The sequence below is a fragment of the Sphaeramia orbicularis genome, chromosome 17 (assembly GCF_902148855.1).
Source record: "Sphaeramia orbicularis chromosome 17, fSphaOr1.1, whole genome shotgun sequence".
NCBI lineage: Eukaryota > Metazoa > Chordata > Actinopteri > Kurtiformes > Apogonidae > Sphaeramia > Sphaeramia orbicularis.
Window position 1 is genome coordinate 20,605,482 of NC_043973.1, and position 22,549 is coordinate 20,628,030.

The 22,549-nt window shown below is 40.4% G+C and overlaps 1 protein-coding gene across 8 annotated transcripts; it reads right to left on the reverse strand.

The window, feature by feature from the left end:
- Positions 1–1,214: 1,214 nt before the first annotated feature.
- Positions 1,215–22,222, reverse strand: LOC115437094 (transcriptional repressor p66 alpha). 8 transcript variants are annotated; one of them, XM_030160203.1, is made up of 11 exons: positions 22,066–22,222; positions 14,671–15,203; positions 11,923–12,052; positions 10,955–11,083; positions 10,754–10,831; positions 10,536–10,655; positions 10,031–10,240; positions 8,008–8,269; positions 5,581–6,005; positions 4,606–4,732; positions 1,215–2,531 (listed from the first exon to the last, which is right to left on the reverse strand). In XM_030160203.1, the coding sequence occupies exons 2-11, from the start codon at positions 15,198–15,200 to the stop codon at positions 2,392–2,394; spliced, it is 2,151 nt and encodes a 716-aa protein (XP_030016063.1). In that variant the 5' UTR covers positions 15,201–15,203; positions 22,066–22,222; the 3' UTR covers positions 1,215–2,391. The 8 variants fall into 8 exon arrangements, with proteins under 8 accessions (XP_030016063.1, XP_030016062.1, XP_030016061.1 ...); XM_030160202.1 differs by having other exon boundaries at positions 4,471–4,732; positions 10,031–10,216; positions 22,066–22,221; XM_030160201.1 differs by having other exon boundaries at positions 4,471–4,732; positions 10,031–10,219; positions 22,066–22,221.
- Positions 22,223–22,549: the final 327 nt, after the last annotated feature.

The window sequence follows — 22,549 nt, forward strand, 5'->3', positions numbered from 1 at the left end:
AGACTTTTGTAGTTTGGAATGGATTTTTGAGTTTGATTACTCCAAAAGTACACAGTAAAAGTAGTTCATTGTATTTGTGCTTATAGTTTATGAAGTACAAAAAACAAATATACCAATTTCATGAGGTACTTATTGGGAAAATTAATTTTATTCATTATTGAATGTACTCTTAAAGCCTATTTCAGATGAAAAAAGACACTTTTGTAGCTTGGAAGGGAATCTTGAATATGATTACTCCAAAAGTATTTGTGTTTCTAATTCATTCATACTCTGTTTCACTAGTTCTGTTATGTCTGTTTTGTTGTTGAAGCTTTCAAAGACGTTATAGTTGGCACAATAAATGTTCACACCAATGAATTAGAAGTTGATTTAAAAATGATTTTCCACACACACACTGACAAATAACATTTGCCCCCCCAGTGGTCATATGGCCCCATAATATAACAGAAAAAAGTTCAAGAATTTCATGCATCCGCCTACAATGGGAAAACGGTTAAAACTGGTGGAATACAGTACAATTGTCAAACATCACTGGTTTTATTCTAAATAAAACATTGACATTAGAGAAAGTATGGTTATAAAGTGTAATGGCAGTGAGATTAAAAAGTGTGGTTATAATGGAAGTCAATGGGACATTTTTGTCCATGAGGGAGAGAGTCGTTTAAGATTTATAAAAAATTTTAAAAACCAAGAAAAAATGTTGACGTATGATGATTTTATAATTTTTGTGTGCATACAGTAAATTTGAGGAGGGCATAAGGGTTAAGAACAGCATTTTATCATTTGCTCATATTGTCTTATTTTACATACATTGTATAATGTCATTTGACATAATATGCTGTATTGATTTACTGTTGTCCCTTGCATATTGATAAAATCCATATATTTTATCTTTTAAGCAATTTACAAAGGAAAAAATCTGATCATATTCACCAGCCTGACTCCTGCTTTCCCCATTGTATTGTCTTTAAATGTAGCCTTCACACTTCATCTACTTCTGTAATTTTTTCCCATTATGCTTGAGTGATTCATTACTTTATTTCCATGTAATTCCATCCAGTTTGTTGGGACCTCCATACTGGTGTTACTTGCTTAAATGATATCACTTCACGGCATCTGTTAAATATGGTGAACATGCAGCCACTTCAGGAATCAACTTATCTCCCACTCCCACCTGAGTGTCACTGTCCACAGAATACAAAAAACAGCATGGGTTTAAAATGTATATTTTTTTTTATTTCTTTAGGAGCTAGGAAAAAAGTAAACCAAATAAAATGTAACATAACTTTGTACAATGCAATTAGGACCAAGAAGCAGAGAAATTATGCAGGATGATGAAGGGTACAAGATAAAAACGGTCTTGAGTTTTCCAGTATCCTGATAGGTGGGAGATGTTCCCTTATTAAGAGATTCAGGGCTTCGTATATGCCACAGGTTGGATGAATGATATTTGAATAAACCAGGAACAAGATCTCTAGTTCAAGTGGCAAATCCAGGTCCTTCAAATTTTGCATTTTCTCAGCAATGACATAACACTCAAAAATAATCTTACAATGTTGACATTAATATAAAATCAGCAAATTACAGATGGTAATTACAGATGACTTAAGCATTGACACCATGCTTCTTCAGCTAAGGTGCAAAATGAAACAGAGGGGTTAGGGCACGCATGCTGTTAAAACGGGGGGAAAAAATAGAATAAACTCTTCATTTGTGGAAACCACAATACACTGAGTGATTTTTAACATCTGTCAAAAAAAAAAAAAAGAAAAAAAAAAACAAAACAAAGAAAATAACTTACTGTAAATACAAAATAAAATTCAAACCTTAAACTACAGCGGTGATATACTGAAAACTTTACAACTCAGTTATTTTGCTTTTGCGTAGAATAAATGTGTACTTTGTTGAATGTGAAGTTTTAGGTAAAACTATAACCATTCAAGTGTCAAGTTGGGTCAGTCTGACCCACAACATGGCAGAAAAAGGGCATTTATGCCCAAAGCAGAGTACTCATTCTCTTCAGGGTACTCAATGCAGACACTGTTTACCACACCATCAATTAATGACCCAATCTGGAGAGCAAAGTACTCCGGGGGAAGCCCTTCAAGTATTTGTGTTTTCTTTGCCACAGTCAAATCAAATGGTTTCTGCACAGTAACCAAAGAATAACAAACCTCAAAACAATACCTCTTGCCTTCCCTTCGGGAGGCAGGGTAATGAACAACAGAAAAAAAAAAGAAAAAAAAAAGCCTAAATAACAATCATACAAAGGTGAGCAAGGAACGTCACTTTGAGAGATTGTATTTGCTTAATAGTCCTCTGGGGGTGCTGTTGACAATATTGGAACTGAGGATCAAAAAACTAATAATTAACAGTAGAGTGCTGTTTCCATTATTTCCATGTATTTGCTGTCTGGGAGATTGACGAGCGTGAGGGGATCATGTCCAGCAGGTACTCCCTCTGACGAGCGTCAACGGTGGCTGCGGTCTTGTGACCTGTGAGGCTGGGGTTCACATAGGCCATAGTCACTCCTGTGAACATGCAAGAGAGCAGACTGTTAGAATGGGGAGCAAACTGCATGCTGTCAGTTTAGTACAGACTGGATTAAGCCAAAAGCAGCATGACTGGGTAAAACACAAACTGAATACAGCCACCCACGTCCCCATCACAATAACAAATACAAAGGAAAAACAACAGTGAGAACCAGTGGATCTAATCTAAGGTAGAGCAATCACACCCAGGAAAAATATTTGTCAAGACTAGGGCTGGGTATTGTTGTGGATACTGATACTTTGGCTTTGATACCAGTTCCTACATCCTACTTTTTCCAATACCAATTGTCAATTTTAACAAAAAGAACATTTCTATTCATTATACAGTAAGAATATTTGGTTTTATTTTAAAATTGTTTGCTGCAGTGCAGTTTAAATAGTGTGGGTTTACATTTTTAATTCCATGTTTGCACACCCTTGCCTTTTCCCTCAAGGCAGTTTTACAACATAAAAAAATGAACCTATTTACCATGATCTGACCCCATCTGTTAAGAAAGGTAAGTCAATCAATGAATTACAACATCTAAAAGCTCTCTGTATATCAGAGGTGTAATGGTACAGGAAAATTTTGTTTAGGTATATTTTCGGTAAAGTGAAACTTAACACACTTTGAATGTCTGACCCAGCTTCTGTGCCTCTGTTATACTCTCTGTTGTCATGTCGTCCCCCCCCCCCCCCCCCCCCCCCCCCATTGGTGCTTCACCCTCAGAATAAAGTGTTTTTGTTTTGTTTTTTTGCAGCACCACTGAGAATTCAGCAGCAGCGCTGTGGCAGAACGTATATAGAGGAAACCCTGCACATGGGTTCTGCTTGCGGTCACCCTGCTCATACTATGTGCATTCCGCTTCAACATTCGTGTGGAAACTTAAGCTGAGTGTTTGCATTCTTCACGTAGGCTACATGAATTTGTTTGGTACACCTCCGTATTGTATTGAAGGCCCCAAACCAAAAAGGTTCGGTACAAACGAGTGCACCATTACACCCCTAGTGTATATGCACTGACAACTAATGAGATTTATTCTCCAGGTATGGGAATTTGGTTTCAAAGAACACACTGTTCAATACTCTATAATAATTAAGGTATTCTGTAGGGGCATAACGGTGCACTTGTTTGTACCGAACCGTTTCGGTTGGGGCGTTCAATACAATAAAAAGATGCACCAAACAAATACATGAAGCCTATGTGAAGAATGCAAACATTCACCTTGAGTTTCCACACAAACCTTGAAGCAGAATGCACACAGTATGAGCAGGGTGGCTGCAAGCACAACCCATGTGCAGGGTTTCCCCTATATACATTCTCCAGCGGCGCCGCTGCTGAATTCTCAGTGCCACTGCACAAAAAAACCAAAATAAAACACTTTATTCTTGGGCTGGGGCACTGATAAGGGAGGGTAAACATGACAACAGAGTATAACAGAGGCACAGAAGCTGGGACGGACATTTGAAGCGTGTTATCTTTCACTTTTGGTTTTCAGTAGTTACGGAGCATACCCCTCATATACCCATACCCTTCACTGGTCTCCTTCACTGTACCGAAAACGTATCAAAAATGTATCGAACCGACTCCTGTACTAAAAATGTGTCAAACTGAAATTTTTCTGTACCGTTACACCCCTAATATTCTGTTGGTTCCATGAAAGTATTGCAGTTTTGTACCCAGCCCTAGTCACCATACTGAGGTGCAACAGGAACAAGGAGATAATTGGCAGAGGAGCACAGGAGAGTGGGATTGCCTAGTCCAAAAACACTTCCTCTTCCTTGTGCCTATGGTGTAAGATAAAACTAGATTGAAGACTTCTTAGAACTTGGAAAATTTGCATTTCAGATGTTTAAGGATTGCTTTAGGACCAGACAGGAATTTGAAAGAGAGCAGATGTCAGGCGCGAGTGTTGGGCTGGTATTAATGTGAGTCTACCTGTGTTGTTGTTGCTCTGCTTCTTCCATGCAGTGGATGAGGCACTACCTCCGATGACATTCCTGCCGCCGACGATTCCACTGCTGCTCACCTTTGAACTCTGCACAGAGTGGTGAGAAACACGGGCATGCTTACCTGGCCGGCTGACCAAAGCGGCTGCTGCCACTGCACTCTGCAGCTGGGAGGAAGAAGAGAAGGAGTGGGAAACACCCCTCACTCCCACTGATGACACACCACTGTGGGACAGCTGGCCCTGGGAGCTCTGAGGAGAGGAAGAAACAAAGAGCTGAATTTTTTTTACAGTAGTATTCTAAAGGCCAGCATTTACTAGTCTTCTGTCTTTAAGTACACATCAAAGATACTTGTATAGTACTCCAATAATTATATTTTATGTAAATTTACTTCACAACTTCATCTTAGAGGTAAATATTGTATTTTTACCACTGTAAAATTATCCAACATTTTTAATTAGTATTTTTTCAGATTCCAATGTTTCATTCTCTTCATGTCCACTGAAAGCCAAATTTTTCCAAATGTGCTGATTTGGAATGTCTGTGATAGACTCAAGGATTTTGTGTTCACGGGGTGAGAAAATTCTTCTTCTTAACTGAAGTAAACTCTTTAAAAGCTTCTTGGATTATCTGGAAACAAAACCCAAACCAGACCTGTTTTTCTGAGCAAGAAAACTTTTTAGAGGTATGTTGTTCTCATACGACAGCAATCATTCAGACATACAGTGATCTTATAGAATATTATGCATTACTGTAGAGTACCAAACAGTATATAAACAAATTAAACCTACAAATTAAACCTGAGTTCAACCTACATCAGTACAATGCAAGATACACATTAATGCAACAGTAATTTTAATCCAGTGCACGATACCATTGACATGGACCATTTTACTTAAAAAATAACAATTAGTTTTCATACCATTTGCTGGTAATACTTCCATCCATATTGTTTAAGCACTGCATGCAAAACTGTCACTTGTATTGGGTATTTTAGCAGTGTCCTGTAACTATGCAAGTGTAACTAGTTTTAATGAAGTAAGGGGTCTGAATAATTTGACAACTGTGCAAGTGTTTCTCAGATTAAACTCATTCATACCTGCTTGATGGAGTGATGATGAACAATGTTGGCTCCTCGGCTGGCCTGGTGGTGGTGCTGCTGCAGAGATGACACTCTGGCCTGAGCCTGTTTCAGCTGCTGGGACACCAGGTGCTCTGCCTTCATTGATGAAGAGGCAGATGAGGATGAAGAGCTACTGTGGGAGACTGATGAGGATGTCTGCTGAATAATACGCTGCTCTATTTCCTGCTCTTGTTGCAGTGCTTTGACAAATGCAGCTTTCAGCCTATTGGTATGCTCGGCTTTCAAAACCTTTTTCTGATTGGAGGACATGCAGTCTTCACAGAGGACCACACCGCCTTTACTCTTGTCCTGCCTCCAGCGGCAGGTGAAGTCAGTGTTGCACTGGGTGCACACAAAAGGCTCTCGGAGAATGGCCTTTGACAGTGGTACACCAATCTTTCCTGGATGTAGAAAATGAAAACAGAGGTATTTGTAGAGATCAGCCTTTAGAATAAGACACAAGACACAAGTAGAGGCACAGACTAATTCAAGTAAATGCCTGAATAATTTACTAAAGAAATAAAACAAATGCAAATGCTTCCACAAAGGTGAACAGCATAGTACAAATGAGTTGTTGACATCAAGTCATTCTCTTGCATGTATTAAAATACTGAGCAGATCCAGCTTATTCTGATTTTGGATAATTGACTTTGGAAATTAACTTGAAAGACAGTTCATTGTCGGGGCACAGAAGGCAGGAGTTTCGGTGATACAGACTGTATCATTAAGTGACATCTGCCTTTACATCAATGGAAAAAAAAAACAGTAAACAGACTCCACTTTGCACATCTGATTTGAATCAGCATAGTATCATGGTAGAAATACTGTGGTGCTACAGAGTTACCCATAACTACAAATTTCCAAATGTCAGAGCGCATAGGCCTATTTGTTTAGTACAGACCCCAGGAAAAACTATGAAGGTATTTTTTTTTATTGTTTTTTTTCAGTGAAAATCAAATCCAAAATACTTGTATACTTTTCTTTTTTACTTTTGTTCAGACAAGGTATAGTTTTTTTTAGATATTACCTGCTTGACAGTTTCGACTGTGACTCCAGTCTTCCTCAGGAGCGTCATCCGATGTGTTGCTGACATGTCATTTATCAGCTGGTCAGCTCGACGGACCAATCATAGCCCGTCAAGCCGACCGCGCCTCTCCCGCCTTGGGTGGTCTATGCAGAAGGAAATCCCAGGTGTGCGAGAGAGTGTACGCCCCCTCGTCTCGGTTGATGGTGCCACTCACCCACTTCCTGATCTCTATTGCCTCCTTGATCCAACGTTTGAGTTTGTTTGTCTCAGATGTTATGATTGATTATAATGCACCCAAGGCGGGAGAGGCGCGGTCAGCTCGACGGGCTCTGATTGGTCTGTCGAGCCAACCAGCTGATAAATGACACGTCAGCAACACATCGGATGATGCTTCTGAGGAAGACTGGAGTCACAGTCGAAACTGCCAAGCAGGTAACATCTAAAAAACTACACCTTGTCTGAACAAAAGAAAAAAAGAAAGTGTAATTACATAAACAGAAGACAAAATGAACATCATTAGCCTTAAAAATTACTCTTCGCGATATGATCATGCCTCGTATCACATTATAATATCTGTCAAAGTAATCACAATATGATCAGTTTTTTTGCATATTGTTTAGTCCTAGTACCCATATAGGATGTGACAACACAGTCAGCAAGAACAGTCTGTTGACAATTACACAGAGAAGGATAGCAGGATTGCAGTGCATAAACCCCTCATTACAGAGATGAATACACATTTGAGAGTTCAGTGGTGCAAAAATCATAGACTAGTCTAAAGAAATGTGGAAAGAAGTGATAGGGTCAGATGAGTCACCCACCATTTTCTCATCAAGTGGATGAGTGCCTGTATGTCATAAGCATGAGAAGAGCACAGGTCTGAATGCTGACCCTATACAGTGGAATGATCCAGTGGCTTTGTTATTCTGTTAGGTATTTTACTGGCACAGTTTCGGTCCTCTTGTCCACTTAAAAGGACAATAAATAACTGAAAAGTTGTTCTGACTGATCACTTTTATACTGATAAATTACGTACATTGTACTGTACATAATGATTGGTCTCTTTCACGATAAAGACTACTTTCCCCATTTGGAAGGCACTACAGTTGACTAAATGGCTAGGAGTATGACAACAATGCCAATCATATGCTATGGACTTCACAGACACCAGATGTTTCCAGTTGAACACCTATGTTACATTATGGTGTAGCATGCCTCTAGGAGAGTTCAGACACTTGTAGAGTCACTGCATGATGCACTGAAGTTGTTCTGGTGGCACTTTGCACAGCCAATTAATGAACTTGAACAGCTCTTCTAGTCTCTCAACAGAAATCATTAAACCAAAGAAGAAGAAAATAAAATAAAGATCAGCATACCTCTGTGGATGGTATCCAGCAGATTCTGCACCACTTCTTCCAGCCCTACCAGGTAGATAAACTCATTATTGGCAGCTGAGGGCAGAAAGTTAAACTCTGGGGCCGGGGGCTTGGGCGGGGGAATCTCCAAGAGGGTCTTCTCCAGTTGTTTCCTCAGGGCCAGTTTAGCTGCAGCTTGGCGGCTGGCTGGAGAGTCATTGACACTGACCACAGACACACCGCTGCTTCCTGAGGCAGAGCCCTTCAAACTGGATGGAGAGGCCTTCAAGAAGAAAGACACAAAAGACACATTAGCATTCAGTCAAAATCAAACCATTTTAGGCTATCTAGTAATAAGATAAGACTTTATTTATCCCACTGTGGAGAAATTTCAGTCATCAGCAGCAACATACAAGCAAGTATAGACAAAAAGACACAAAGGAGTGAAAAATTAAATATGAAGAGAAAAATAAGATATTTATATAAATATTTAATTAGAATTAAAGTTAAGTATTATTTACACTGTGAAGAAGGTAACAAATGACTGTTTACATCAACAGGCTAACTAACACTGTTTAATTCTATGATTATCAAAGAATGCTTTTAAGACAGTTAATATCTGCATAAACGTGCAAATGTTACAGACAATTCGTTCATCAGGGTCTTACCTACTTGAAGGCCACTGATCTAAGAGTCATTTTGGCTAAATTAGATGGCGCCTGGGTTGGTTTTACGGTTGATTTGGTTTACATTAGATTAATTTATCTTAGGTATCGCTCATAACGGCTTGGGTGCTGCATCTAAACACATCGCAACACATAAGCACTGTTTAACTCTTACCATGTCTGCTCCACTGACTGAACATGTGAACACATCACAGCTACATTCAACCGGCTACATTTAGTTAGATAACCGTTAGTCACCAACTTTATAACTTTACCTTGTCCTCAGTCGTGTCCACCCTCCGAAAAAAATTAGTTATGGGTAACTGCGCCATGGTAAATGCATTGATGGAGACAACTTAGGATAAATACGGCAAAGCAGTTAGCTTCCAGTTATACATGTGTAGCTACTAAGATCACACAGGTCAGTCACATGGAACGAGTGACGGCGAATAAAACTTTTTTTTTTTTTTTTAACTAAAATAATTGCCCACAACACCACAGGTTTAACGATAATTTATGTTTTCAGACAAAAGTAGTCAGTTTTGCCACCGTTTTACTGATCTCTCTATTTTTTAATTTTATTATAATTTTTTTAGCTTACATGACCCGAGGCTAATTAGCTAACAGCAATTAGCAAAAGCCCCTCCTCCTCTCAGAGGATGAAGTGACCCTAAACAGTTCACCTGGGTGTTTTTGTTACCCATAAAAAATCATGTTTTTAGTTCAGCTGCACTTGTTATCGTGAGTTTCCCTTACTAAATGGATGGACAAATATTTTGGAATATATCTTGACAGGTGCTTACCATAGTAGGATGAATGCTTGAGTGTGGAGTAATCAAATAAAGAACCCAGAGACTTTTGGTGACTTGTTTTGTTTTACATCACCACTTGAACCTGCAGCATCAGGATGTGCATCATCTGCCACTAACACCTTTCTATTGGTGGACTGTAGGTTTGTCAGGCAGGTGCTGCGACAACAGGTACTGAAATTTGACAGCTAGTTCCTCTAACCTGGTATTTGTACATGAGCTTATTCTAAAATGTACACAGTCCTTATTTGTCCGACTTAGCTACTTTTCAATCATGCAGCAGTCTTTAGCAAATATGACAGAAAATAACAGAAAGAAATTGACTCCCCATCAGATGTGATTTTCATTTTACACTGAACATCCCATAAACTGCATGCGCTTACTTTTACTTTCTAAATGCAACACACTGTTTTCATATCGCTCTTTCTTCCCTGTTTTTTAAGACTTTAAAGCTTTACAGATTTGCAGCAGTAATCCTAACCAAATCATTTAAACAAAATAACAGTGCTAACATGCACAAAAAACAGTTTTACAATTTCTTTCACCCCTTTTTGAAAACCTTGAATGTACCTTTGAAATACTGACCAGTGCATTAGCACTACTGCCGACTCTGATGAGGCCTGGCTGGACCATGCCTCTTTGGCCCTGGGATGCAGGGGCCGAGGTCCTGGGACCCAGCAGCAGCGGAGGAGGTCCTGAGCCTGAGCTACCAGATGCAACCAACTGCTGCTGCTGTTGCTGACGGAGAGCCTGGATCTGCTGTGGAGATACAGAGATGGGCTAACCAGGACAATGAGAGGGACAACACAGAGGGACATCACGGACACAGGCAGTGGAGGACAGGGAAGGGACAATAAAAGCACCAACACAAAGAGAGAGAGGTGCAAATCCAGATAAGTCCTAGACAGAAGCATATTTACTTTTTAACCATTTATCTATGAGAGTAGACAGCAGGCTAATTGAATACCTACAACTATTATTGCCCTGACAAAGATTAACATATATTAAAAATGATGCATTCATATCTTAACGTGCTAATAACAACAATAACAATTTGTCACTATGACTCACTCACCTGTGCCCCCCTGACCAGAGGCGGCATGATAATCTGGGAGCCATGTTTCGACGACACCTGCTGTCCTCCTCTCACCAGTGGCGGTGGGATAACTGTGCCTGAACTCCTGCCTGTCAAAATCTAAGAAAAATTCCACCAGAAACAGCATGAACCACAGTCTGAAAGGGCTATTACACTGATACGCTGCCTGTAACCATGGGTGATATTCGAATACTGACCTGCTGTGAGCCTTTATTGCCTGCAATCGTTCCCCGAATTAGAGGAGGAGGAGCAGAGGAGCTGGACACACCTGAGGGCTAGAAGAAAAACACAGAAGTACATTAAATAACAGTGGAAAGCTCAAGGTGGCAGTTTGCACTGTAAGAATATGTGACCCTTTGTGTGATCCTGAGCTGCTGTGTGTAATAACTGTTGTTTACCTTCTGCAGAGTGTCCCTCTGTATCTGGCTCTGTCTGAGTTTCTTCAGCAGCACCAGCTTGGCCTCCTCCAGCCTCAGCTCTTCCTTCAGCTGCTTAATGATGCGCTCCCTCTCCGCTGGGCTGCTCTTCTACACTCGACAGATCAGAACATCACTTACACCTCTAGCATTTTAAAGACAAACCATTTCCACAAACTAAAATGATGAATGGTGAGGCCTCAGTTTGTCTAAGAACAAACATTAACCCTGTCAAACACAGACCCTGAACCACTATCACCAGTGCTGACAAGGTTAGTTTTGAAATGTAATAGGTTACAAGTTAGTATTTACCCTGGTGTCACTGAAATCATCTCTTCTATGCAAAAACAACACAAAAAAACAAGGAAATCTTTATACAAAACCAGTGAATCAGACAATCTTTGCGCACAAATTTAATCCTATTAATTTATAGAACAAGCAGCAATACAAGATAACAGAGAAATCTGGACCTCTGACATCTGTAAAATTTGATCTTATTTGCCGATAGCCAACTTCAGTCATTAACTGATATATCTGTGCGTCCATTCTCAATACTGTTAAAGGTTTTTAAGTTCTTTAATATAAGCTAATATTGAAAGTTATTTTTATTTTAAAGCACAAACAAAGCAGAAGTATGGAGAACACAAACAATTCCAACTTCAGTGAAAGAAAATTATATTTAATGAATACAATATATTCAGATGTAGCCCCCCCCCCCCATAATTACTGAGTAGTAACTGTAATTTAATCACTCAACATTGTTAAACATGTCTGCATACTATTCAACAATGACACACACTCACTCTGACACACCCCACTCATTCTGAGTCACTCTGATTTAACCAGTATTGGCAAACTGTGCCTGTGTCTGAAAACCTTTTTTTCCCCAACAGAAAAACATGTTCATAATCATTCCCACTTAAACCAGTTTTCTGTGGTGTCTGACTCACCATTAGCAGGTCTGTGTCCAGCTCCTTAAAGTGGCTCAAGCCGTTCATCGGAGGACTTGGGGAGTCGTTATCTGACAGGATGATGACATCGTCATCTTCAGGGGATGGAGGGCGCTTCTCTCTTTTTATACTGTAGGAAATAAGATGGTTGTCAATATGCAGTGCATGGAGTATCTACAGCCAAAGAAGTCATATGGTGCCTTGAGCGAGTGCAGAAACAAAAATTACTGAAAAATGTACTAATAAATAACAAAGTATAAATGTACCTCTTACATGTTACAAATGATAACTGTGCCCATGACTGACTGTCTTGACTTCATTCAAAACATTTCTTCGACTGTGAAGTTTTTCAGTGACTTTACATGAGATCCACTTTTTGAGTTTGTGATACATATAGGATATAAATGGATTGCAGCCATTGTCCTCATAGGAATGAAAGCAGAGAAATGAGTGGTACAGACCATTTTATATAACAATAGCCTATTCTAAAGTAACATTTTATTGCTGGTGAAGACAAAACACACATCAACTGAGCCAAATATCAGATTATCACAGCCAGATTATTCATAAGAGTGTGTTTAAATGGAGATCTGTTCCGCTACTACTGTTATAATGGTGGTTACATCCAGTCCTCTATAATCTTTCAGGCCCAGATGTTTCCTCCCACTACCTCTCTTCATGTTGATTCTATCTTAACAACTGAACAGTCCTAAATGCCAAAGCACAGCAAGGTGGGACATCAGGCTGCAGCAAGTCACAATCAAACAGCTGTTTGAGAGCATACATTTCCTGTTGACACAGGATATTGTGGCAGGGCATATTATGTGTCAGAGATGGTTCTGTATATAGGGCCAACTACGTCACAGAAAGCAAATCATGGAAATTAGGTGGGAATCAAGACAGAAGTCTTGGAGGAGCAGTTTGGATCAGCCTTCACGTCTGTCAATATAATCACTGGATTACGCATTTTACATACATACTACCATCAAATATATGCCTGTAGTGCAGAACGACTGGTTCCAGTTAGGCTATATGAAAGAGCAGATGACCTAAATTCTTTGAGTTAGTGACCATCACAAATTGAGAAACACAGGGAGCATTCCTTTACATAACCAGGATGGTCTTATGATTACAGATTATGCTCTTTTATGAAGCATAACAAGTCGGTAAAGTCAACACATGACAGCGTGAGGCCTGTCTCCGCCAGCCGTCCTTCTTGTGTGTGTGTGGGTGTGTACGTGTGTGTATTAGTCTCTCCTCAGGGCTTAGCGCCATCATCACTTCCTGTGGATTAATCACTACTCTTCCAAAGAAGTCACATGACCTCAAAGTCATCATCACGTGACACATGCACTTTTCCTCCCACCCTCCCCTCACTGCTCCTTCCACTGTGGAAACCATGGCAACAACCGGCTGGAACCGGTTTGTGACACACGGCTTCATTTTGTGTGAGGGGAGTTTTTAGGGTTCAGGTGGTGAGTGGGGGGAAAATGGAGGTAGACTAAAATGATTAAGTTAAACATCACCTCAGAGGAGAGCAACCACTCCCCCTCCACCCCCCTTCTCCCCCACACTGTAAGTTTGGCATCATAAAAACTAGGCCTACCTTTGAACTACTCACTGATCCAACAGTGATTTCTACTCAATACATTTTTGTAATAAAATACTTCTATAATAGACTTTTAGAAAACTACTAACTTTTATGTGGAGGAACTTGTCCATTTGTTACATTTAAACCAGTGGTTGTCACAGCAGCACAAAGTTTCACTATGAACTTATACTGACCAATATACTAGATGAACTAGTATAAAAATAAACACACCTAAAATAATAAATACAGCAAATGAATACACAGCAAACTGCATAATATTTCCTCATTAAACCATACTTATGCAGAGTACTTCTTGATGTAACCCTTATCAACTTTGCAGATCCTTCTTACTAACAGTTCAAAATTCATAATATATTGCCTCTTTGCTCCATTCCAAATAAAAGTAACAATCCACCTGTTCAAGGACATGATTTTGTTTTGAAAAGGAAGCCATGCTAATGATGTTGGCATATCTAAATATTTTTAGGTTCTGCTATTACTGCATTGTAGTTTGCAGAGTAAGAACTGTTAACACTGCCTTTGTGTCATGTACACTTTCTGCTTCATCGACTGTATCATAATTCTTCTTTCAAGTTAACTCTCTACCAGTCAAAGCGTTATTATACACAGTTCAACATTAATGTTTTTCTTTTTACTTGCCCGGTCAGGCAACTGGGTCAGAAATCTACTTGCCTTGGGTCAGTTTTTACTCACCCCTACACAAATTGGCTCATTTATTAAAGGTCACCAAATAACAAAAACTAAACATAAATGTGATGCTAAATCTGCAGGTGCAACTCTCAGTTGAGTTGAGACAGAACAAAGATAGCTCACTCTTCAACTATTTCAATCATTAGCTACAGAAATGTGATTAGTTCTTTTCCTCACTTGCCCTAGATTTACTACCCTGACGTGGCAGTTAACTTGCCCCAGGCAAGTGGGCAAGCCTTGTTGTTGACTTCTGTTACAGAGGATGAAAGATTTTTTTTCCTATTATACATCCTCCTCACAGAGGAATAAGTCACAATCCTATACACACAATCCAGTCATGCAGAAAACAAAAAGTAATCCCACGATATACCATGAAACCTCCACAATCTGGAAAAAAAAAATACTGTGATATTTGGATATAGTGACCACACTAAACTGACTCTCACCCTCTAGAAGTGGTCATGTCCACAGGTTGCTCTCCCGTCTGAACTTCTACTTTAATGGTGGCCTTCACTTCGCCTGCAGCCAAAACGTCACTAGACGCCTTTGGATCTGTCAATCGGACCCGGCTCCTTGTATCCATGGCCGTCTCTGTCTTCCCCCGGCTGGCTCTGTCATTGCACTCAGTCCGATTGTCTGAGCTGGTTTCGGCCGTCTGTTGCCTCTCGGCCCGCTCCCGGTCATCCTTCACCGGCTGAGACGCCAAAGGTAAAACTAAAGATAATGGCGACCGACTCTGCTTGTCCTCCTGCTCCTTCTCCTGGTCTGATCCACTCCTAGTCTGACTCTGCCCATCCTCTGTCTGTTCAGAATCAGAATTAGGTGTAGTTTGTGCCTGTGTTGTGGATTCAGAGGGGTCCAATTTAGGCTTTTTGCTTTCATTCTCAGCATTGGAGGGTTCTGCAGACTGAGGCGTGACCTCCCTTTCCAGCGCCCTCTTTTGGCTGCGAGTCTGGCGGACAGCCTCCTCAGACATCCCCTGTACAAATAAAAAGAAATAACTGATCAGCTTTCTAACAACATTGTCGTTATGGGTGGAATTTCATGAGATTAAAAATATATATAAAAAACCAAAACATCTAACTCTAAAACAAAGAGTAAAAGTCTTACAATAAGACTAAATATACAGAAAATGCTTTGGGTCAAGGTGCTTAAGTTATCCATTGCTTACAGAAACATGCACTTCTGATAAGTATAAAGAAATGATTTGCATATATACCCAAAAATCACTGCTTAAGTACAAGGAACATCATCAAAAAGTCAGCGGAGGTCTATTCATTTCATCTAGCTCTCGTAACAAAGTACATTTCAAGTGTGAAGACAATTGGGTATCTCTACAAACATATTTGGCCCGGAATGAGTTATTTAACAACTTTCATATTGTTTTGTCTTTGTTGTGTCCTACATGGCACAAAAAGTTACAGCAGCGTTGATGTTTAATCATTTCACTCAAACTGTAAAATGCTGGTTATTGTGCCAACATTATTTTAGTGTTTGGTAGACAAAACTAACCTTGAATGAACTGAAAAGACAAAGAGGTATTAAAATGATCCTCAGACAAAACATGTGGGATCTGTTTGACCAAGATCGACTCAAGCATAAATCCCAACTTGGAGTGTAACCTCAAGACCACCATGTGGAGAAAGACTAAAAGAAAGTAGAAGCCTGCACGAGAACTTTCATACAATGGTCTTCAGACAGTGGGGTCACAACAGAAAGACAGAGAAAACATCATCAAATCAGAGTTCAGAGAAACTTGGGGGATATCTAAAATTAACTGAAGCATGATTTCTGTTAAAATATTCATAATGACCATGAGTCTGTGCATTTTATAAATTTATGCCTGTGGCTGGACTCCGGTTTCACTCCAAAAGGTCTAAGGAGCTAGTATATAACTTGTATTTCTAAGGTACCATGGAGCACCATCATTGTCTCATATCCCCTGCACAATACACTCAACCCCACCAGATGATATATTGCCATATATTCCCTAAACGGCTTACTCTGTCAGGTTAGAAATGAGAGGAACATAGGGGTTATTACAGGTTCCCCCTATAGGTTTGATGTTGAGCAATTAAAGTGATTTCCACTCTATTCTTTCTACATCTTATTGCACACGTGGCAGGTATTGTTATATATGGACATGTCCCACATGATATAAGGGAAATCTGCACTATGTGATAACATTGTAAAAAAAATAAATAAACAAAGTAACTGAACAGTCAAAACCAATTAATCTGACAGCAGCTCACAGTGAACTGGGCTATGACTGGCCAAACTGTGTGAAAGCATGGCCCACGTATCCAGGTCTTAAAGGTCAAACGGTCAGATGGTTAAATGTATTTAAGTGTCAAATACTTTTCTGTATATCATGCATATTTATATCACAATAATATTGAAAATGTGATTTATCAGTCATGTACATCATATGATTTGGTGAAGGACACCAAGAATAAAACATACAGATAGCACACACCGAGGACTGAATGGTGCACACATGTTGGCCCATGTGGCGTGCTGCTAGAGATGACCTTTGCTCAAAGTTCATAGAACCTCAACACTCATATCCTCAGACCACAAAGACGAAACAATCGAGACCCAGTGTTGCCTCGTCTGCTGAGGCCCTCAGTCTGCCCAGCGACACACTACAGGAAGCTATGGTTTGAGGAAAAAAAAGGACTACTATTAACCCTTCCAACCTGGGCTACTTCTACGTGACACGCAGCGTTCACACTCCTACCCCCTCCCTTTCCTGTTCTCTGATGGTTATGAAGGCAAGCATAAAGCACACTCAGTGAACCCTTGATGCACATACAATATACATACAGTCACGATGCAACATGCAGGCCAATCATCTGATAACACTGAGCTGACTAACTTTTTTTTCATATACTCTGACATCACTGAGACACACATGACATGACCCTTCCCAGGATTCAGTGGGACACACAAAGCACTTTTCCTGAGAACCGGTTTAAACCGGTTGGCTAGTGTGTGTGTGTGTGTGAGAGACTCGATTGGTGTGTGTGTGTGTGTGTGTGTGTGTGTGTGTGTGTGTGTGTGTGTGTATGACAGAGAGAAGCTGAAGCTAGTTTTAACCCTTCAGGTGCTGGAGCAGATGCAGGGTTTGCACAGTGACGGCCATTATACAGTGTTTGTGTGTGTTTATGTGTGTGGGTGACGCGCAGAGTACAGGGCAGGGATAACGTTATTATGAATTCTGGTGTGTATTGCTATGAACTGATGCTGGGGGCAGAAGTTACACACAGACATCACCCCCCCCCCCCCCACCCCAGACCTTACACGGACACTGACCCTATCTTTGTAGCAGGGATCTGAATGGCAGTCAGGTTTCATATTTCATCTCCATGGCAGTTTACACACATTTCTTACTAGCCCACACACACACACACATATGGTGGACCAAGCCCCCACCCACCCAAGAACTTGACATCACACACAAACACCCTGAAAACTCAACTCAGCCAACGTGTCACATAAACAAAGTTAACACACAACTTAAATGTCTCTGGACTGACACACCTATGAGGACAAAAGGATGCACTTGTGCTTTCAATATTGAAGAATTTTGTGGGTTGTCATGAAAGTTTCAGTAGTCAAACCTGTCTCTGCGTTCAGTACAAACCAGATAATTATTCAAATAAGATGAAAATTCGTGTAACTACTCCGTAAAAATGGTGTGTGGTTGTGGTCATTCTGATGTGTCCTCTGGTTTGTTGAACAGAAACTCTTAACCCATAACGACCAACAAGTTCCTTCAACTTTTTGCCAATTTCTCAGATAACTGTACAATTCCCAAAATGCTCGTAAAGTGCTATTCATAGTTGCAATGGGTGATCCTTCTGTATGACATGTAAAACACTGCACTCATTGGCTATGACAACAATTTTGTAATGAAATGGGTAAAGCAATGTTCATGAGGTGTGTACATCGTATTCACCAACACAGTGAAACTCCCTCATATCAGATTAAGTTATAAATTGAAGGTACCCCGCCCTAGCCAGTGTGAAAACAGCTCAAATGACAAGAATACGTACACTTCTGAATCTACTTCTGCAGCTATTATGAAGGTATTAAATTGTTATTAATTATAAAACTAAACAAGTTATGACACACTATGACTTACACAGCCTTGATTAGGTGACAAGAACCTGAAAAATACACTATTAAAGTCATTCTCCTTGGCTAGATGTTAGACTGCATAGTGATGTTTTATGAAATATAAATGCTCTCTAAATCAGTAATTACTAATTAAGATTAATACAAATCACAGCAGTGACAAAGATGTTCCAGCTGCTACTTAATGCTGTGAAAGGCAAAAGTGCATACACAGAATAATAATTATGCTCTTTATAATGACGATGATTAATTTGCCGCAACCATGCATCACTTGTGTTTGTGGGCACTGTTCTCTTTACCAATCTGACCATCAGGCTTGACTTAAACTACACCTTACTCATGACCATTAGTTAATGCAGAACCGTATGTTGGTGTCTCATAAACGAAACCTTTCACCTGAGCACTACAAGTTTACTGAAGACACTTAGAAAAGTCATACTCAGTTATTTGACCCTCAAGAGCACTGCCAAGTCTGTGTTTGAGGACTTTTTAAAGGATTTCTTCAAGTATTTATCTAATAAAACTCAATCCCACATTGGCATTTGCATTGTAATTAAATCACAGTGATCACTTTATCAAATTGCACTATGCAGGTACTTGACTCTTGGTGAGTGTGGCTTTCACCGCTGCAGAATACTTTAATCTGGTATCAGGTTGCTGCTGTTATCAGGGCACCACTCGTCAGACTTTACTGTTTATCTACACCTGTCCTGTTTTCTGCTTGGTCTTTTCTTTCTGCCCTGAGGTGCTTATTTATCTAGTCTGTCATGGATCATGTCAACCATCACTCACTCACTCATCCCTCATTCAAGTTGACAGATTCCCTCACAACCATCACCGATGTCTGGCTGCACATACAGTATGTGTTTAGCACTTTATTTACCCACTGACAGACCTTTACCCTATGAAACCATATTTCTACATAACATATTTCTGCGCCAGAGCAACTTGTAAATATGCTACACCAGCAGAATATTCCTATCAGTTATGTTTTCTGTATTGGTCAGAATAATGAATGAATGACAACTGTACAAAAGCCATAACATAAATACTGTGAAACCTCGATTATGTGATTCTAATCAGAACCTAATTAAGTTATTTTTGTCATCAAGTTAAAAAAAACTTCTGATGTGAAGGTAATAACACCAAACAAACTGAAAAAGATAATTAGAGAACAAATTGCTGTTTATGTATTTGATGAAGTCATGGAGGCTTAACCAAACAGCTGCCCTATGACCCTTCCAGTCATGTGCAACAGCTTAAAATGTGGCCAGCAGACGACCCTGTCCAGAAGAGTGGCTGATTACACAACAACTCTGGATCAGTCTTGTGTGTGAATGCCGGAAAAGGGCTTTCTGGGGGAAAAAAAAAAGTCTGAGCAGAACTTCTGAGCAGTTTCTGACTCACTCAATCTTATCACTTTAATACTATGAAAACAGTCACTGGGGGTTGCGAAGGACTGCTTGTTCGTCATATCTTCTATGTACAACTTTGGTCTATGGTGTGACATTCTCCTCTCTACTTTCTTAGGCAAACCCTTTGCTGAGGTCAACTTCACAGGTATTCAACAGCGCAACCATGCAACAAATAGTTAAGATGTAAGAACACTTAACAAAGCTTTTGTTTAGACAATCAACCAAGTGTCCACTGCAAACTTCCACAAAAAGGCAATAAAGTCTCCTAATAGTGGATTGTTATAGCACCACACATTCCCCTGTTAAAGAAATAACCTCTGAAGTGACTTTTACACAGAGCTGCAACAATTAATCTCTTATTTATCAACTGTTACACTAATTGGGAACAATTTTGACATCATTCTTAGCAGCTTTTAAGAAGAAAATAAAATGGAACATTTGTGATTGCAGTTTCATCAAGTTGAATACTTTATGCTTTCTTTCAATTAACAAACAGCATTTGAAGACCTCATCCTGAGGAACAATGACGTTTGCTTTTTACTCCTTTTCTGCCATTTTAATTGGATTAATTGGAAAATAATTAATATATTAACTGACAATCAAAATAATTGCCCTACTTATGCACATTAACAAATCCATTCCTGTACATACACTGTTATAATAAATGCATAAACCCTACATTGTGTGCGCCAGACATAACGCCTTGTTAAAAAAAAAAAAAAAAAACGCTTGCCATTAGGTAATTCTATTTAACATACTAGTTTTACCCGTTTTAGTTGTGTGCTGTAACTAATACCTATCAAGATAATCACATTATTTTATTACCTTACTACTTTGTCATTACTTTGATTTTAATCATGAACAAATTGCAAAGTTTAAAGCTGCAGAGTAAATAATTGCTGAATCAAATTATCTAACAAACGCAGCACACTTTCTTTAATTTAAGCATTTAATAATAAATACATGTAAGTACCAGTCTGTCGTGTTAAACTGCACAGACTGAGTGAACAGCAGACGGTGAAGGCAGCATGTGGCTTTGTCAACATACCATAACCAGCACCGGCTTCCTCACGTGTAATGGCTGAACATTAAACTATATTTAATCCATTTCGTTTGCGTTAAAGAGAGAAGACAGAGGAGCATTTTGCGTAAACAGATGTGATGGTGGAGACCCTGAAGCACAGCTTTGTCCCGAAAGCGCTGCAAACTCGTATAGCAGCCTGTGTGTGGGGAAATGTGTGTGTCCGTGTGTGTATGTGTGTGCCTGTCTGGGCGAGAGGAAGACACGGAGAGGGAGTGTGTGCGGTGTGTGTCAGAGTGTGTGTGTGTTCAGCTTTAAGAGGAGGAAGACTACGGTTGTCACAGAGAGAAGTAGGAAGATTAGCTACCAGATAGCAGAACCAACACTGGTGCCACGGGGCTTAAAGCGGGCAGCGGTGTCCACCATTACCGTTACACCACCCAGTAGACATCCAAACCAAACTCAGCCCTTTAAAAACTAAACCCAGCCCACAGTACATGTGCTACCAGCCGGCTTTTTTATTATTGACACCGCCTCAGAGGAGGTGAGCGTGTTATTAGTTAGCCGGCTAACATTAGCTACATCGCACAAACAAAAACACGAAGCCAGTTTAGCGGAGGAATAAAGAGGTTATATCTGAGCATAAAAGGCTGCCGGGGACTTTGAGTTAAAGTAGTAAAAGTGTTCCAGTCCGGTTAGCTGTTCACCTACATGACCCACACCACCAGAACCGAGCCCGAATCTGTGACCTGGCTGCACACCCGATGCGGGACAAGCACCAGCTCAAAAAAAGGAGGCACAAACTTTCACCCTAAAGCCCTAAAAGTACGGCTGTGTGAGGCTAACTGAAACTGTTTACCTGGGTTTCCCCTCCCGAGGAAAAACCTCCGAGTCGGAACTCATAAATTTCATCGACCGGCCCACGGACTGAGCTTGCCGCCGACGAGCCGCTGGCGATGTAACGTTATAATCCTTACCTCATTTACCGACTTCTACCGAACAAAACCAAGTCCGGTCATCAAAGTTACAAGGTGGCACGCGTAGGAAAACGTAAAATAAATTAAATTTTGGTTGAGAGAGCCCCCCTCCCCTTCCCAGTGCTCAACCTTTGGCTCTGCGGAGAAGTGTTACTTTTCAACAGCCCATCAGCTTCTTTATCGTCACAGATAGGTGGAGGAAAACCTGGCTCCTCTCGACGAGTCCGAATAAAAGGCTCCCCTCGATCCACTTACTAAAAAACTTCAGCTTCACCCCAGTCAACTTACTCGGTCGCTTTGTCGCCCGTTCTTCACCGATGGTCGACCAAGGAATGTTTAATCTGCAGTTAACCTCGATAAATCGTTGCTTTTTTGAAATCCAGGGGATATCCTCTTTTTTTCGGCCCTCCCCACTGCCGCGTCTGTTGCCAAATAATGCGCCTCAACACACATGGAGCCGCTGCGTCCTCTTAGTGGGCATGCGCACCTCGGCATACCAGGGCGACCGGATCACATCATGTAAACCACTGACCACCAAGGGCCAAGACAGGACGACCATGTCAGGGGCCAGGGGCGACTCGGGCTGACCTGTGACTGTACCGGCAACACACACTCACTAACACACACTAACACACAGCATGTTGTTATTGTAAGGACCCACTCCATCTGACAGCATCACTCTCACACCCCAAAACCCATCAGCATCACACTCATGTCCCTGTAGATGCAACAGGGACCAGAGACATCAGCTCAGTATCAGCTCCCAGCATGG